The sequence below is a fragment of the Microchirus variegatus genome, assembly GCF_963457635.1.
Source record: "Microchirus variegatus genome assembly, chromosome: 5".
Lineage (NCBI taxonomy): Eukaryota > Metazoa > Chordata > Actinopteri > Pleuronectiformes > Soleidae > Microchirus > Microchirus variegatus.
The window spans coordinates 30,533,353-30,550,109 of record NC_139806.1 but is presented as its reverse complement, the minus strand read 5'-3'; the positions used below and the strand labels follow the sequence as shown (position 1 = coordinate 30,550,109).

The following is a 16,757-nucleotide window of genomic DNA, read 5'->3' as shown; positions in this document are numbered from 1 at the left end:
CATGCATACACAGACTCACACACAGAGACACAAAGACACACAGACACACACTAAGAGAGACAGACAGACACACACACAAAGACACACACACAGAGACACACACAAAGACAGAGACAGACAGAGACACACTCACAAAGACACAGACACATACACACAAAGACTCACAAACAGACACACACAGACAGACACACACAGAGACAGAAGCACACACAGACAGACAGACACACACAAATAGACACGCAATGACACACACAGACACGCAAAGACACACACATGACTCATTATTAATTCCTGACTTTTTCAGGTGACGTCGGCTCTTTTTCTCGGAAACATCCAAAAACGCTTCACCTCACAGACGACGACGCGCACGCCGCTGATAGCCTGCATGCTGTCGTCCTCTACCACCGCCTCTACGAGCACTGGTGGACGGACCAAACACCGCCGCAGGGCGACCAGACGCTGCGGGACGACCAGACACCGCGTTGGGACTCTCTGACGCTGCTGGTGTGCGAGCGTCACGCCGCACTGCAGGACGGTCAGAGGAGAGTCGGCGAGATCCAGGAGCAGCTGAGCGCCATGGTGACGCAGCACAGGCACGCCCACACGCCTGACGGACAGGAGGATTCTGGGAAACGGTGAGTGGGTTAGTGAACGGTGGTTAGTGAGTGGTGGGTTAGTTAGCGTGAGTTAACGAGTTTAACCAACGCTTTAACTTTGTCTTCAGGTCTGAACATGAGACGTTTGTGTCTCTGTCTGTGAAAATGTCCACAATTCAGAGGACAATGGACGAGCTACAGGAGGACGTCAAGGTGAGAGAGACACACACACAGAGAGACAAAGACACACGCAAAGAGACACACACACAGAGACACATCATATATCACTTCTGTATCTGACTCCACCCTCGCTCATGTGTCTCCTCCCCCTCAGAAGTTTCCTCGCCCTGACGTACTCGAGTGTTGTCTCCTCCTCCTTCACGTCTCCAAATCTTCGCTGTTCGTCTCTGAGTCTCTGCAGCAACGAGCCAAAGATCTGCTTAGGAAATACGCACAAACTCCCAGGGTCCTGAACGCATCGCGGCGGTTCCTCACCTGAACTCACCATCACGTTTCCTCACCTGTACCTGAACGCATCACGACCTTTCCTCGTCTGTACCTGAACGCATCATGTTTCCTCGTCTGTACCTGAACGCATCACTACCTTTCCTCGCCTGTACCTGAACACATCATGGCGATTCCTCACCTGAACTCACCATCACGTTTCCTCACCTGTACCTGAATGCATCACGACCTTTCCTCGTCTGTACCTGAACGCATCATGATTCCTCGCCTGTACCTGAACTCATCATGTTTCCTCGCCTGTACCTGAACGCATCACAATGACATCACCTGTAATGCACCATCATGTTTCCTCATCTGTACCTGAACGCATCACGATGACATTTCCTCACCTGTATGCATCATGGCGATTCCTCACCTGTACCTGAATGCATCACCACTTCCTGTGTACAAACGTTTTTGTTAAATAAAAAATGTTCACGTTATGAAGTGACGTCGCTGTGTTTCATCTCTGACCAGCAGGAGGCGCTGGAGTGAAGTCACCTGTTGCCGGGCAGATTTTCTTCCAGATTAAATCTAAATAAAGAAACACTAACAACTAACCAGTTAGTTACTGATTAACAGTTAATTAATTAATTAATTAATTAATTAATTATAATTCTAAAAACAACAACTGCAGAGAAAATCATCCAAATATTTCAGAAGTTTCTCGCACACACACTAATAATAATCTATTGTTGACACAGAGTGACCACTAGGTGGCGACAAACAAGCCTGTGTCTCCGACACTCGATTGTTTAGGATGAAAACCACAAACACGTTTTTGTTCCATTGAAAATAGAAAACATTTAATAAACAATTTAAAACAAAATAAAAACAAACAACAAACAGTTTTTTTTCCACCGTTAAAAGTTTCTGAAAAAAGCTAAAACTTTTTTTTTTATTCGTCACAAAGTTCACACTTTCATTTACACGTGAAGAGGGGGGCGGAGTCACACTGTGACATCACTGCAGGAGGCGGTCCCACGCTGCTGCCGGAAATCAAACGGGTTTTAAAAAAAAGCGAATGTTCCCAATGTTTACGTTTCAGTCTGACAGGAAGTGACGTCGTGGCGTCTGCTGGTCTGTTAAAACGTTGTGGTCGTCGTGGCGACCGTCAGTGCTTGTTGTTGGTTTCCTCTTGACTGGAGCCGGAGACACCGTTCTGCGGTTGCGTGGATCCCGAGCCGAGGCCGTACAATCTCCCGCAATACTTAGCGTCGTCGATGTTGTCTTCGAAAAAAAGCTGCGGAAAACCAAACAAACAAACTTCAACGGCTGCGCTCTGGCGCCCCGTGTGGTTTTCCTTTTCTTCAAATTCGTTTAAATATCTGGTGACACATTAGTGAGTTTGTAACTAAAGAAGTGAAATGCGTAAATGTTTTTCCGAAGTAACCATTTAGAAGCAAATCAATGTGAATTGTGGACACGAGGCTCCGCCCATTAATCCTCCATCCAACCACAGTCTTGTATTTCTGCGATAATTAACATATGTTGCACCATAGGTCCAAAAACTTCGTAAAAACAAATCAATCGCAGTTTCTCTGTTATTATATGGACGAAGTTTGACTTTGATGTAGTGCCCGGGTCACCTAGCAGGTGGCAGCGCGGCGTTGTAAATAAAAACACGTATTTAATCACAGTTTGTGCCATTTGACCGACGTTCATCGCGTGTTCAAACCAGTTTCATTTTGGTTGCGCGAGCCAGCAGAGGGCGCCGCGGCGTTTGTCAGTCGCAAGTGCCTCCCTCTGCTGGCGAGCGCTGTGAGCTGCAGTTACCTCCTTCATCCTGAAGAAGGCCATCCCAGTGAGCAGAGAGTCCGAGCCGGCCTGATGCTGTCGTCCGATCCTCTTCAGCTCCAGCTGATCGGCCACTTCCTGTAGCCCGCCCTGCACACACAAACACACAAAGGTCAAAGGTCACACACACGCACACACAGACTCCACCCCCCCCCCCCCTCTGGCTCCTCCTCCTACCTTCAGGTTCTTGCAGCTCTTCATCAGGTACTTGACGTCGTAGATGGCGGGAAAGAAGAGGTTGAGGATCTGGAAGAAGTCATGCTCCTCCTCCGGCAGCCGAGCGTCCGTCAGCAGCTTCACCAGGTAACCAAAGTCGTAGCCGCTGCACGCAGGAAGTGACGTCGCGGTTACGCATGGTCACGTGACCGAGCGGAAAATTAAAGGCCACGCCCACACCACTCACCTGTGGAAGGAGAGCCACTTGACGTTCTCACACAGAACCAAACCCGACGTCATGAGCAGCTCGGCGAAGTAGAGCGTGTCGATGCCTTCTTCTTCATGTTTCTTAAACTGTAGTCCGGAGTTCTGCAGCAGGTCGATGGAGTCCTGAGAGTACATGTCCTCACTGACACACAAACACACACACACCAACACACACACAGAGGTAACCATGACAACCAGGACTAAACCATGACAACCAGGACTGAACCATGACAACCAGGACTGAACCGTGACAACCAGGACTGAACTGTGACAACCAGGACTAAACCACGCCCAGGTCAACACTGCGAACGCACGCACGCACAGAAAAAACATCGAACATCGCAACATGAAGTAAAAGTACCAGGTTGTGGCCCCCTCCCCCTCACAGGTTGTTCCCGCCCCCCCCCCCCCCCTCACAGGTCTTACTTACGTGAGGTTGAACTTGAAGTTGAACTGCCAGGTGGTGGTGCCGGTGGGCGGGTAATCCCCATCCTCGTTCATGAAGGTCAGTCCGAGCTGGATGATCTTGAGCAGGTCCACGTTACACCTGAGCAGCTGGTACTGATAATCCACCGTGCTGCGGAACTCACCAATGGGCCGTACCACCACGCCAGGGAACTCTGTGTCCTGACCACACACACACAGACATTTACAGCTTCTTCAATGTTTATGAACGAGTCAGCTGACGTGAACCAAACCCTCGAATAACAAACGTCTACGTGGTCAGTGAAATCGACCGACTGTTCATTCGCGGTGCTCGTTACCATGGCGATGAAGTTGTAGCTCTGGATGATCTGGCGGATCTTCCTCATCTCGTCCTCCACGTTACTCGCCCACACCTCGCAGATAATCTGACTCGAGTCGGTCAGCGCGGCCGGCATCACGGCGACGGCGGCGGCTCAGAGGAACCACGACAACGACAATAAGAAGAAGAAGACGCCAACGATGCTGCTGCAGGACGAGGAGGAGGGGGCGGGGTCAAGAGACAACTCACTGAGAGGAGGAGGAGCCAAAACTCAGCTCTGAAAACAGAGTAAAAAAAGTGATTTTTCACATATAATCTCATGTGTACAGTTAATCTGCTGTATTACATGATCGGGGTTTTAAATCATGCCAACATACAGTCCTGGTGAGTAGAGCTGCTATTATGGTCTGTATTTACACCAATTCAATAATAATATACAGTGACATTATCTGGTCACTTTAATGTACTTTAGACTGTGTTTATTCACAATCACTGTGATTTTAAAAGTGTTACAAAGTGTTTCCATGGCATCAGTGAGGAGTTAGCCTCAGGGCTGTTTGTAGCATCGAGCTAATGCAACTGCCTGTGACGTCACAGCTAATGAACAAACTCCTCATAAAGACTGAGCCTGAGCGGGGATTTTTTTTAATTTTTTTTAAAGGGACGTTTTTGCATTTACGTCACAGTTTGACTGTTACTAACAAGCAGCTAGCTTAGCGTGCACGGGCTAACACGGGCTAACCCTCGCGGATGCTAACGAGGATGCTAACAAACAGATTCAGCCATTAAAACGTCTCCACGGAGAAAACCCGGGTGACGGAGTCACTCATTCACACGTAAAGACAAACACACGGCGACAGTTTGAGGAATAAAATGAGGAAAAAGAGAGGGATTTACCGTAGACGTGAGCCACAGAGCTAACCGCTAACTGCTAACTGCAGTGCCGCTGTTTTCATCCTCTCCTTCTTTGTGTTGACGGAGTCAAAGTGGTGGTGCTGCTGCCTCCTGCTGGACAGGAGGAGCGACGGCGTGAAATTAACCTCTGTGTCACGTGACCGCTCAGAGAAAGTTGCTGAGTCATGGAAATGTTCCAAAGAACAGAGGGCTTCCTCTTAAAATGGCGTCCATGTTACGTGACGCGGTGAAACCGAACGTTACGTTTCTTACGTAGGGTTATTCTCGACGGAACGGCATTTCCCACGGCCCCCGTTTCTACGACGATCATTGACAAATGACGTCATTTAGAACGGCCATCTTTCTTTTTCATCTTGTGATTTTTATAGTTTTTTTCTCCGTGGAATAAAAGAAAAGATGAGATCAAAGACAGCTGAGAGAGATCAATCACAGATCAAAGGCTGGAGTTATATATAGTTATTATGTAAATTAGACTTTAATAAATACTTCACATTTCTAAATGTGTATAAACTGGTGCCGTCAGCGTTATTTTTGGCGATTCATTTAAATAATTTATCAGTTAACATTTAAGTTAAAAGTTTCATTTGAGAAAGTTACGTGATGACTAAAGTGTGTGTGTGTGTGTGACTGATGAAAAACAAGAGTTCAGTTTTGACCTTTAATGACCTTTAATCTGTTGGACTTCAATAAAAGTAATTAACATAATTCATTGACCCGTGAGACATAATTAGCATATAAAACAATAACAGTAATAATAATTATCATAATAAAACACAAATGAAGGCAACATAAAGGAGCAGCAGGTTGCTATGGTGACAAACTCATTTACATAAACACATTCACTGCACCTCCTCCTGACCCTCCCCTCTTTCACTCTGCCCCGCCTCCTGCCCTCCTGTTCCCTCACTTGGCTCCGCCTCCTGCCCTCCTGTTCCCTCACTTGGCCCCGCCTCCTGCCCGCATGTTTCCTCCAGTCTCTCACTTGGCCCCGCCTCCTCTTCTCCTGTTCCCTCACTTGGCCCCGCCTCCTGCTCGTCCTCGTCTTCCTCTCGTTTCTCCTCCTCACCTGTGGAGGGGGCGGGGTCTCCTGTGGAGGGGGCGGAGTCTCCGTCGTAGATGATGTCCTCAGGATTGGGAGCAGGAGGACAGAAGTCCTCGTCTGGAAGAATGTTCCTGAAGATGGACTCAGCCTGACACACACACACACACACGCACGCACAGACAGACAGACAGACAGACAGACACACAGAAAAATCAAATCTTCCATTCATTAATGTTTCAGTTACTGTGTGTGTGTGTGTGTGTGTGTGTGTGTGTGTGTGTGTGTGTGTGTGTGTGCGTGTGTGTGTGTGTGTGTGTGCGTGTGTCACACCTGTGTGACGGCGTGTTCGTGTCCCAAACCCCCGTCTGGTCCAGGACACACGTACACATTGAGCGGGAGGTCGTGACCCTTGACCTGGACACCTGTGCCGTCGGCCATGTTGAAGTAGAGACACCAGAGGACAGAGGGGCGTGTCTCTGCGCACACACACGAGTCAACTGATGGGTGACATCACTGACCAAATTAAATTGACCTCACTCTCCCCCACCAAAGTCACCCACACACCAAAGTCACTCACTCTCCCACACTAAAGTCACTCCCACACCAATGACTGATTTTAGTGAATTCAGCTTTTAAAATATTTAATTTAGACTTAACTCAGTGACACAAAGTGACCACACGAGGCAGCAGAGGACCAGCAGCTCCTCTGTCCCTGTGAGCTAAAATCAGTGGTTTTCTCTATGGACTTTGGTGTGGGAGAGTGAGTGTTCTAACTATAATAAATAGATCAAAACCACAGGGGAAAAGTGATGAATGAATTAAAAGTGTGTGTCACCTTGGTCATGTGACTCTGGCGTGTTGAACATCCTGGTTACAACCGGCGACAGGTCCTCATGGGCGGAGCCGACTGACTGACAGGTGAGGTGGACCAGGTCTGAAGGAAGATTTAAAACAAGCTTCAGTCTGTGGTTTCCTCCTGGCTCCTTCACCATCTCTGAACACCTCATATAATCACATGTTAACCTGGAGCGGTACTTAAGGACCTGCTCAAGGATCATCTTCACATTCATCATCCGCTCCTTTAAAGACCTAAAACCATCCCCCAAAAGGGGTCTTCAAGGACCTCAAACACATCCTCCAGGTCCCCAAAAGTCCCCTTCAGGACCCTCAGAAGTGTTGAGATGTTTGGACTCACAGGTTCCAGGGATACAGGTCATCGTGGACGAACACAACTCCACCATCTTCACCACTGGACCACCTGCTGCTGCTGGAGGAACCGTTACCAAGGAAACCTGGACACACAGTATAGACGGCTTCATGTAAGCGGACCAACATCATCTCTGGTTAGCATGTTAGCATACTGTTCAGAGATGATGAAGTATAATGAAAATGTGAGCAAATGTTGGTATATTAACATTAAAATCTTATGTTGGCATGCTAAAAAATAAAAGCTAATGTTGTCATTGAAAGCTAATGTTGGCAGGCTAACGTTACAAGCTCATGTTGGCATGCTTTCATTACAAGCTAATGTTAGCATTGAAAGCTAATGTTGGCAGGCTAACGTCACAAGCTCATGTTGGCATGCTAACATTAAAAGCTAATATTAGCATTGATGGCTAATGTTGGCATGCTAACATTAAAAGCTAATATTAGCATTGATGGCTAATGTTGGCATGCTAACATTAAAAGCTCATGTTAGCAGGCAAACGTTACAAGCTAATGTTGGCATGCTAACATTAAAAGCTTATGTAAGCATTGAAAGCTGATGTTGGCATGCTAACATTAAAAGCTAATTTTAGCATTGATAGCTAATGTTGGCATACCAACATTAAAAGCTCATGTTAGCATTGAAAGCTAATGTTGGCAGGCAAACGTTACAAGCTCATGTTGGCATGCTAACATTAAGATCTAATATTAGCATTGATAGCTTATGTTGGCATGCTAACATTAAAAGCTAATGTTAGCATTGAAAGCTAATGTTGGCATGCTAACACTAAAAGCTAATGTTAGAACTGAAAGCTTATCTTGGAATGCTAACGTTACAAGATCATGTTTGCGTGTATGCTAAAATTAAAAGCTCCTATTGGCACGCTAACATTAAAAGCTAATGTTAGGGTGTCACGCGAGGACAGGTGCGACAGGTGCGAGGACAGGAGGACACTCACCTGTTGGTCAGAGTTAGCAGGTAGCACAGAGGCGTCCGTTATCAGGACAGCTCTGCTGATCAACCTGGAGACACAAACACTCCTGTCACTCACTGACCAGACGAGGACAGACACCGTGTCTTGAAGGACGTCGTTACCATGGTTACCGCAACTCCTGAATCATTGTTGATGTTTTTCACGTCAAACAATAAAACACAGTCCTCACCTGGTTGGCGTGGCCACCTTCTTCCTCTCTGACGCCACATAGCCCTCCTCCACCACAAAGTGGCTGCAGCTGATTCGCTGTCCTCGGCTGTCAATCACCGCTTTACACCTGTCACAGAGGGAGGAGCCAGAAACGAGAAGCAAGTGTCAGAAATGAGCGAATGGGCAGGAGGGGAGGGGCCAGAGAGAGAGAGAGACTCCTCTCTCTTCTTCTGAAACCAAGGATGATTAAAACCTCAGCTGATCACAGCGATGATGATGTCATCATGATGTGACCTCCAGGTGTGTGTGTGATGAACATTATCACAGGTTAAGTTATGAGCAAATTTTAATGATGATAAATCACAGGTCACACACACACACACACACACACACACACACACACACACACACACACACACACACACACACACACACACACACACACACACACACACACACACACACACACACACACACACACACACACACACACACACACACACACACACACACACACACACACACACACACACACACACACACACACACACACACACACACACACACACACACACACACACACACACACACACACACACACACACACACACACACACACACACACACACACACACACACACACACACACACACACACACACACACACACACACACACACACACACACACACACACACACACACAGTGTGTTACCTGTTGTTGGTCTTGTCGAGCAGCAGACAGTGAACTGTGTGTCTCAGACAGTAGATTCCTCCAAACACTGCTGACATCCTGACAACACACAACATGCAAATGAGCTTAGCTCAGGGCGACACCCCTGACGTTAATATTCATGGGTGTTCGAGAAGACAGTTGTGGCTGATAGAGACACACACATACACACAGACAGACACACACACACACACACAGAGAGAGACAGACACACGCACACACAGACAGACACACAGACAGACACAGAGCGACAGAGACACAAACGCACAGACAGAGACACACACGCACACACAAAGACACACAGAGAGACACGCACACACACGCAGACACAGAGAGACAGACACACACGCACAGACAGACACACACACACACAAAGACACGCACACACAAAGACACACAGACAGAGACACACACAGGCTCGTACCTACAAAAACACTGTGGTATCTCTCCGAGGCCATAGACAGGAAACAGGAAGGGCGTGTTGCCATAGCGACCCAAGCAGCGCAGGAAGTGACGCGTAGAGGCGAGCCCCTCCTCTGTGGGCGTGTCCTCGGTCACCATGGCGATGGAGTGAAGCAGGAAGTGCTGCAGGTTGTCGCCGAGCTGCTGCTCGCACAGGAAGTCCAAATATGGTCGGCCGCTGTAGGCTGCAGTGTGAAAGACAAGTCGACTTTACCCACAATGCCTTGGTGCTATGCTCGGTAGCGAGCGCAGAGGTGGGCGGGGCTCACCTTTCTGCTCCTCTGTCTCCTCAACGACAGACGTGAGGAAACGCATCAACTTCCTCTTCTCTACCACAGACAACTGACGACTCCCAAACACGTCTGCTCTGCTGCACGGCACCTGAGAGACAGACAGGTTTAGAGGGACAGACAGACAGAGAGACAGACAGGTACAGACATAAACAGAGAGACAGGTTCAGAGGGACAGAGAGACAGACAGACAGGTTCAGGGGTACAGACAGAGACAGGTTCAGAGGGACAGACAGGTACAGACAGAGAGAGACAGAGAGGTACAGAGAGACGGGTTCAGAGGGACAGACGGGTACAGACAGACAGAGACAGGTTCAGGGGTACAGACAGAGAGACAGGTTCAGAGGGACAGACAGAGACAGGTTCAGGGGGACAGACAGGTACAGACAGACAGAGACAGGTTCAGAGGGACAGACGGACAGGTACAGACAGACAGACGGGTACAGACAGACAGAGAGACAGGTTCAGAGGGACAGACGGGTACAGACAGAGACAGGTTCAGGGGGACAGACAGATACAGACAGACAGAGACAGGTTCAGAGGGACAGATGGACAGGTACAGACAGACAGACGGGTACAGACAGGCAGAGAGACAGGTTCAGAGGGACAGATAGGTACAGACAGAGAGACCGACAGGTACAGACAGACAGAGAGGTACAGAGAGACAGGTTCAGAGGGACAGACAGGTTCAGACAGACAGAGAAAGGTTCAGAGGGACAGACAGGCAGAGAGACAGGTTCAGAGGGACAGACAGGTACAGACAGACAGAGACAGGTTCAGAGGGACAGACGGGTACAAACAGGCAGAGAGACAGGTTCAGAGGGACAGACAGGTACAGACACAGACAGAGACAGGTTCAGGGGGACAGACAGAGAGACAGGTTCAGAGGGACAGACAGAGAGACAGGTTCAGAGAAACAGACAGGTACAGACACAGACAGAGACAGGTTCAGGGGGACAGACAGGTACATACAGAGAAACAGGTTCAGAGGGACAGACAGAGAGGCAGGTTCAGAGGGACAGACAGGTACAGACAGGTTCAGAGGGACAGACAGGTACAGACAAAGACACAGGTTCAGAGGGACAGACGGGTACAGACAGACAGAGACAGGTTCAGAGGGACAGACTGACAGGCAGAGAGACAGGTTCAGAGGGACGGACAGGCAGAGAGACAGGTTCAGAGGTACAGACAGGTACAGACAGAGACAGGTTCAGGGGGACAGACAGAGAGACAGGTTCAGAGGGACAGACAGGTACAGACAGAGACAGGTTCAGAGGGACAGACCGGTACAGACAGACAGAGAGACAGGTTCAAAGGGACAGACAGAGAGACAGGTTCAGAGTGACAGACAGGTACAGACAGACAGAGAGACAGGTTCAGAGGGACAGACAGAGAGACAGGTTCAGAGGGACAGACAGGTACAGACAGAGACAGGTTCAGGGGGACAGACAGAGAGACAGGTTCAGAGGTACAGACAAGTACAGACACAGACAGAGACAGGTTCAGAGGTACAGATGGACAGGTACAGACAGACAGACGGGTACAGACAGGCAGAGAGACAGGTTCAGAGGGACAGATAGGTACAGACAGAGAGACCGACAGGTACAGACAGACAGAGAGGTACAGAGAGACAGGTTCAGAGGGACAGACAGGTTCAGACAGACAGAGAAAGGTTCAGAGGGACAGACAGGCAGAGAGACAGGTTCAGAGGGACAGACAGGTACAGACAGACAGAGACAGGTTCAGAGGGACAGACGGGTACAAACAGGCAGAGAGACAGGTTCAGAGGGACAGACAGGTACAGACACAGACAGAGACAGGTTCAGGGGGACAGACAGAGAGACAGGTTCAGAGGGACAGACAGAGAGACAGGTTCAGAGAAACAGACAGGTACAGACACAGACAGAGACAGGTTCAGGGGGACAGACAGGTACATACAGAGAAACAGGTTCAGAGGGACAGACAGAGAGGCAGGTTCAGAGGGACAGACAGGTACAGACAGGTTCAGAGGGACAGACAGGTACAGACAAAGACACAGGTTCAGAGGGACAGACGGGTACAGACAGACAGAGACAGGTTCAGAGGGACAGACTGACAGGCAGAGAGACAGGTTCAGAGGGACGGACAGGCAGAGAGACAGGTTCAGAGGTACAGACAGGTACAGACAGAGACAGGTTCAGGGGGACAGACAGAGAGACAGGTTCAGAGGGACAGACAGGTACAGACAGAGACAGGTTCAGAGGGACAGACCGGTACAGACAGACAGAGAGACAGGTTCAAAGGGACAGACAGAGAGACAGGTTCAGAGTGACAGACAGGTACAGACAGACAGAGAGACAGGTTCAGAGGGACAGACAGAGAGACAGGTTCAGAGGGACAGACAGGTACAGACAGAGACAGGTTCAGGGGGACAGACAGAGAGACAGGTTCAGAGGTACAGACAAGTACAGACACAGACAGAGACAGGTTCAGGGGGACAGACAGAGAGACAGGTTCAGAGGAACAGACAGAGAGACAGGTTCAGAGGTACAGACAGGTACAGACACAGACAGAGACAGGTTCAGGGGGACAGACAGGTACAGAGAGAGAGATAGGTTCAGAGGGACAGACAGAGTGGCAGGTTCAGAGGGACAGACAGGTACAGACAAAGACACAGGTTCAGAGGGACAGACAGGTACACACAGACAGAGACAGGTTCAGAGGGACAGACCGGTACAGACACAGACAGAGACAGGTTCAGGGGGACAGACAGGTACAGACAGAGAGACAGGTTCAGAGGGACAGACAGAGAGGCAGGTTCAGAGGGACAGGCAGGTACAGACAAAGACACAGGTTCAGAGGGACAGACGGGTACAGACAGACAGAGACAGGTTCAGAGGGACAGACGGGTACAGACACAGACAGGTTCAGGGGGACAGACAGGTACAGACACAGACAGAGAGACAGGTTCAGAGGGACAGACAGAGAAACAGACAGGTACAGATAGACAGGTACAGACACACACAGGTACAGAGAGACAGGTTCAGCAGGACAGACAGATAGGTACAGACACAGACAGAGGTTCAGACACAGGTACAGACAGAGCGACAGACAGGTATAGACACAGACAGAGGTTCAGACACAGGTACAGACAGAGAGACAGGTTCAGGTGGACAGAGACAGGCAGGTTCAGAAGGACAGACAGATAGGTACAGACACGGATACAGACAGACAGAGAGACAGACCGGTACAAACACAGGTTCTGACAGACAGAGAGGCAGGTTCAGAGGGACAGATACAGACAGACAGGTACAGACACAGACAGGTTCAGAGAGGTACAGACAGACACAGGTACAGACACACACAGAGGGTCAGGCACAGGTACAGACAGACAGACATGTACAGACACACACAGAGGTTCAGACACAGCTACAGACAGACAGGTACAGACACACAGGTACAGATTGACACAGAGAGACAGGTACAGACAGACACACACAGGTACAGATGGACACAGACAGACAGGTTTAGAGATACAGACAGGTACAGGCAGACAGAGAGACAGGTTCAGACACAGACACGTACAGACAGACAGGTACAGACACACACAGAGGTTAACACAGAAGTTCAGACACACAGGTACAGATTGACACAGACAGACAGGTACAGACAGAGGTTCAGGCAGACAGGTACAGACACACAGGTACAGACAGACAAGTACAGATTGACACAGACAGACCGGTACAGCCACACACAGGTACAGATTGACACAGACAGACAAGTACAGACAGACACACAGGTACAGATAGACACAGAAAGACATGTACAGATACACACAGAGGTTCAGACAGAGGCACAGACAGACACAGACACACACACAGGTACAGACACACAGGTACAGATTGACACAGACAGACAGGTACAGATAGACACAGACAGACAGGTACAGACACACACAGAGGTTCAGACAGAGGTACAGACACAGACAGGTCGTGCTCACCTGTTCCACGTTGCCATGGCGACAGGTCAGTACCCTGCTGACGTTCTTGAACTCTGCATAGCGACTGACGTTAGATTTGATGAGCAGATCAATTAATGATCCACGAGAAAACATCAGCTGAATAATAATAAGAAGAACAACAACAGTCAGCTGTCCCCATGGAAACCAATCACTGTGAGCCACACGGAGCGATATGATTGGCTGTGGCGTTACCTTGGAGACCAGGTCGATGTTGAACCTGCGACCTTTGTCCAGCAGCTCGCTGTAGCTGACCTTCTTATGGCGCTGATCGTCTGGAGGCGGAGCCTCTGGCCCCTCCCCATCCTCTCCGGCAGCCTATGATTGGATGTGAAAATCTGTCAGCCACCATGACAGTAGTAAACAATCAATCAATAATAATCAATAGGTGACTCTGCCCCCCCACCTGTCCATCATCCTCTTCATCTTTGGATTCTTTCTCTTTTGAATCTGCAAGAGATTTGATGTGTGTGTTCAGTGAGGATCGATTAGTGATCCCTGAACCTGATCAATAATCAATAACACCTTCATGTGATCAGAGTCAAACCTGTGGATGGTGCAGCTTCTTCTTCTGTGGTGCTGGGAGGACTCACACTTTCCTCTTCCTCCTTCTCGTCCTCTTCCTCACTGAAAACACAGGCAGAGCTGCAGGTTATTTATCGAGATCAGATTATTGATGGGGATTAGAGGTGAGAGGAATTACCTGATGAAAGAGAACACCTGTACGTTACTAACAGAGGACGAGTCAGAGTTACACAGATAGATTAGCTCCTCCCCTTCCTCCAACAAACTGGACCAATCCTGTGACTCATCAGGCTGGGGAGACTCCTCCTCCTACACACACACACACACACACACACACACACACACACACACACACACACACACACACACACACACACACACACACACACAGTGATCAATAACTTCCTTCCCTGTGGCAGCGTTAGCTCACAGCGTTAGCTCTCTGCGCACAGCGTTAGCTCACATGTTGTTGTTGTTGTTGTTGAATCCAGTCGAGGAGGCCATTGAAGGTGAAGCTGGCCCAGTTGGCTGCGTAGTAACTCCTCCTGAAACACACACACAACAGGAAGTCCTTCACAATAAAAGTCCCTGTTGATAACGATCAATAGCGACAATGATGAAGCGATAATCAATAATGACGGCAGCAAGAGAGGCTGACCTGTCGAGGTGAAGAACTCTCTGTCCCACTCTGGAACAGGCGGCAGCCACCACCGACTCAACGAGCCCTGAAACACCATCAATATCATCAATAATCAATAATCACTGCAACTGGGATTATCAATCAATAATCTGTGACCAAACATCACTTATCTGGGATTATCAATCAATAATATGTTACCAAATATCAGTTATCTGGAATTATCAATCGTTAATCTGTTACCAAATATCAGTTATCTGGGATTATGACTTGATAATCTGTAACCAAACACCAGTTATATGGGATTATTAGTTTATAATATGTTACTAAACACCAGTTATCTGGGATTATCAACTGATAATATATATCAGTGATCTGTAAACAGTAAAATAATCCATATATCAATAACTACATAAAAGGAGAAACAACTTAAAAACCTACAATTAGCATGATGTTAATCACGTGACCGCAGCTCGCGCTGGTCTGTCAGCACCGCGGGCTAACGTTAACATCATTTTGTTATCGAGGCGTTCGCAGCAGCCGAGTGCTAGCTGCTAGCCGCTGTCTTTAAAAACGAACGGGCCGTTAGCCACTAGCTAACTCACACTGTGTCCCAGGGTTTGGACCACTTTCAGCAGCGGTTCTGACGCGTTCTGGACATAGCCGCTGTCACACCGAACACAGACCGTTTACACAAACAAGACCCGGGTAAAAAAAACACGGGAAACAGGAGCGAGGAGCTCGTTTACCTGTGCCCAGAATGACGACGTCAAATTCACACGGAAGATCCTCGGCTGCCATGTTGTTAGCAGGGAAACAAGGTCACGTGACACGGATGTGGGAGGAAGTCGTCATCAGTGACGCAATCGAATCAGGAAGCAAGTTTAATTTACGATTTAAAGGTGAAGTGAAAAATTAAGAAACTTCTAAGCAACCATAGGCCTATTACACTTTTAAATACAGATTACAAGATTTTTACAAAAGTCCTGGCAACAAGATTAAAAACAGGCATCTCTGAAATAGTTAGCCCAACACAATCAGGATTTCTTAAAGGAAGGTTGGTCCATAATAACATCCGCTTGGTTCTGGATCTTATTGACTATAATCACCTAATTAAGGACGATGGTTTTATGTTGTTTCTGGACTTCCGCAAAGCTTTTGATTCTATTGAACATGCTTTTATTATTAACACATTTAAATAATTTGGGTTTGGTAACACATTTCTTGACATGATTGCAATGTTGCAATGACTACATTAACCAGTCCCTCTCTGCAGGTCTCATCTGTCCCTCTTTCTCCCCTCTCGGCGCTGGATTCTTCTTCGTCCAGAAGAAGGACGGCTCTCTGCGGCCCTGCATCGACTACCGGGGTCTCAATGATATCACTGTGAAGAACCGTTACGCTTTACCCCTGCTGGATGCAGCGTTCAGTCCCCTCAGTAAAGCACGGATCTTCTCAAAATTGGATTTAAGGAACGCCTATCACCTCGTCCGGATCCGTGAAGGAGACGAATGGAGGACGGCGTTCAACACACGTGGGCCACTTCGAGTACCTTGTGATACCTTTCGGCCTGACTAACGCCCCCGCCGCCTTCCAGCACTTGGTAAACGACATTTTGCAAGACATGCTGGACAAGTTCCTCTTCGTCTATCTAGATGACATTCTGATTTTTTCCGAGACTAAAGAGGAACATGTCCAGCATGTCCGCCTGGTACTCCAACGGCTGTTGGAGGATAGACTTT

At 48.4% G+C, this 16,757-nt stretch overlaps 3 protein-coding genes across 3 annotated transcripts in view; 1 reads left to right on the top strand and 2 right to left on the bottom strand.

The window, feature by feature from the left end:
• The window catches only part of gemin5 (gem (nuclear organelle) associated protein 5), a gene marked incomplete at both ends in the record, with an annotated part of 7,772 nt that extends 6,677 nt beyond the window's left edge, over positions 1 to 1,095 (top strand). Inside the window, 3 exon segments of the mRNA XM_083889721.1 lie at positions 356 to 635; positions 725 to 809; positions 931 to 1,095. Coding sequence (XP_083745847.1) covers positions 356 to 635; positions 725 to 809; positions 931 to 1,095 — 530 coding nt within the window.
• Positions 1,096 to 1,887: 792 nt separating this feature from the next.
• On the bottom strand, positions 1,888 to 5,035 carry cnot8 (CCR4-NOT transcription complex, subunit 8). The gene is made up of 7 exons (XM_083890451.1): positions 4,963 to 5,035; positions 4,085 to 4,342; positions 3,751 to 3,947; positions 3,301 to 3,462; positions 3,075 to 3,219; positions 2,877 to 2,987; positions 1,888 to 2,343 (listed from the first exon to the last, which is right to left on the bottom strand). Exons 2-7 carry the CDS (start codon positions 4,199 to 4,201, stop codon positions 2,215 to 2,217), a joined length of 861 nt encoding a protein of 286 aa, XP_083746577.1. The 5' UTR covers positions 4,202 to 4,342; positions 4,963 to 5,035; the 3' UTR covers positions 1,888 to 2,214.
• A 606-nt stretch (positions 5,036 to 5,641) lies between these two features.
• Positions 5,642 to 15,851, bottom strand: chm (CHM Rab escort protein). Its single transcript, XM_083890456.1, has 17 exons — positions 15,765 to 15,851; positions 15,037 to 15,103; positions 14,842 to 14,923; positions 14,557 to 14,687; positions 14,401 to 14,480; positions 14,260 to 14,303; positions 14,049 to 14,171; positions 13,836 to 13,952; positions 9,836 to 9,947; positions 9,529 to 9,751; positions 9,087 to 9,164; positions 8,393 to 8,500; positions 8,188 to 8,251; positions 7,218 to 7,314; positions 6,858 to 6,956; positions 6,353 to 6,498; positions 5,642 to 6,170 (listed from the first exon to the last, which is right to left on the bottom strand). The coding sequence occupies exons 1-17, from the start codon at positions 15,814 to 15,816 to the stop codon at positions 5,820 to 5,822; spliced, it is 1,974 nt and encodes a 657-aa protein (XP_083746582.1). The 5' UTR covers positions 15,817 to 15,851; the 3' UTR covers positions 5,642 to 5,819.
• Positions 15,852 to 16,757: the final 906 nt, after the last annotated feature.

What these genes read in the sequence shown, in the direction of transcription:
- cnot8 (XM_083890451.1), bottom strand. Translation starts at nt 4,201, where the DNA reads ATGCCGGCCGCGCTGACCGACTCGAGTCAGATTATCTGCGAGGTGTGG. An exon ending in GCTACAACTTCATCGCCATG is followed by an intron (nt 3,948 to 4,084) that starts GTAACGAGCACC and finishes GTGTGTGGTCAG; the next exon opens with GACACAGAGTTCCCTGGCGT. An exon ending in AAGTGGCTCTCCTTCCACAG is followed by an intron (nt 3,220 to 3,300) that starts GTGAGTGGTGTG and finishes TCCTGCGTGCAG; the next exon opens with CGGCTACGACTTTGGTTACC.
- chm (XM_083890456.1), bottom strand. Translation starts at nt 15,816, where the DNA reads ATGGCAGCCGAGGATCTTCCGTGTGAATTTGACGTCGTCATTCTGGGC. An exon ending in AACAACAACAACAACAACAT is followed by an intron (nt 14,688 to 14,841) that starts GTGAGCTAACGC and finishes GTGTGTGTGTAG; the next exon opens with GAGGAGGAGTCTCCCCAGCC. An exon ending in ATACCACAGTGTTTTTGTAG is followed by an intron (nt 9,165 to 9,528) that starts GTACGAGCCTGT and finishes GTGTGTTGTCAG; the next exon opens with GATGTCAGCAGTGTTTGGAG.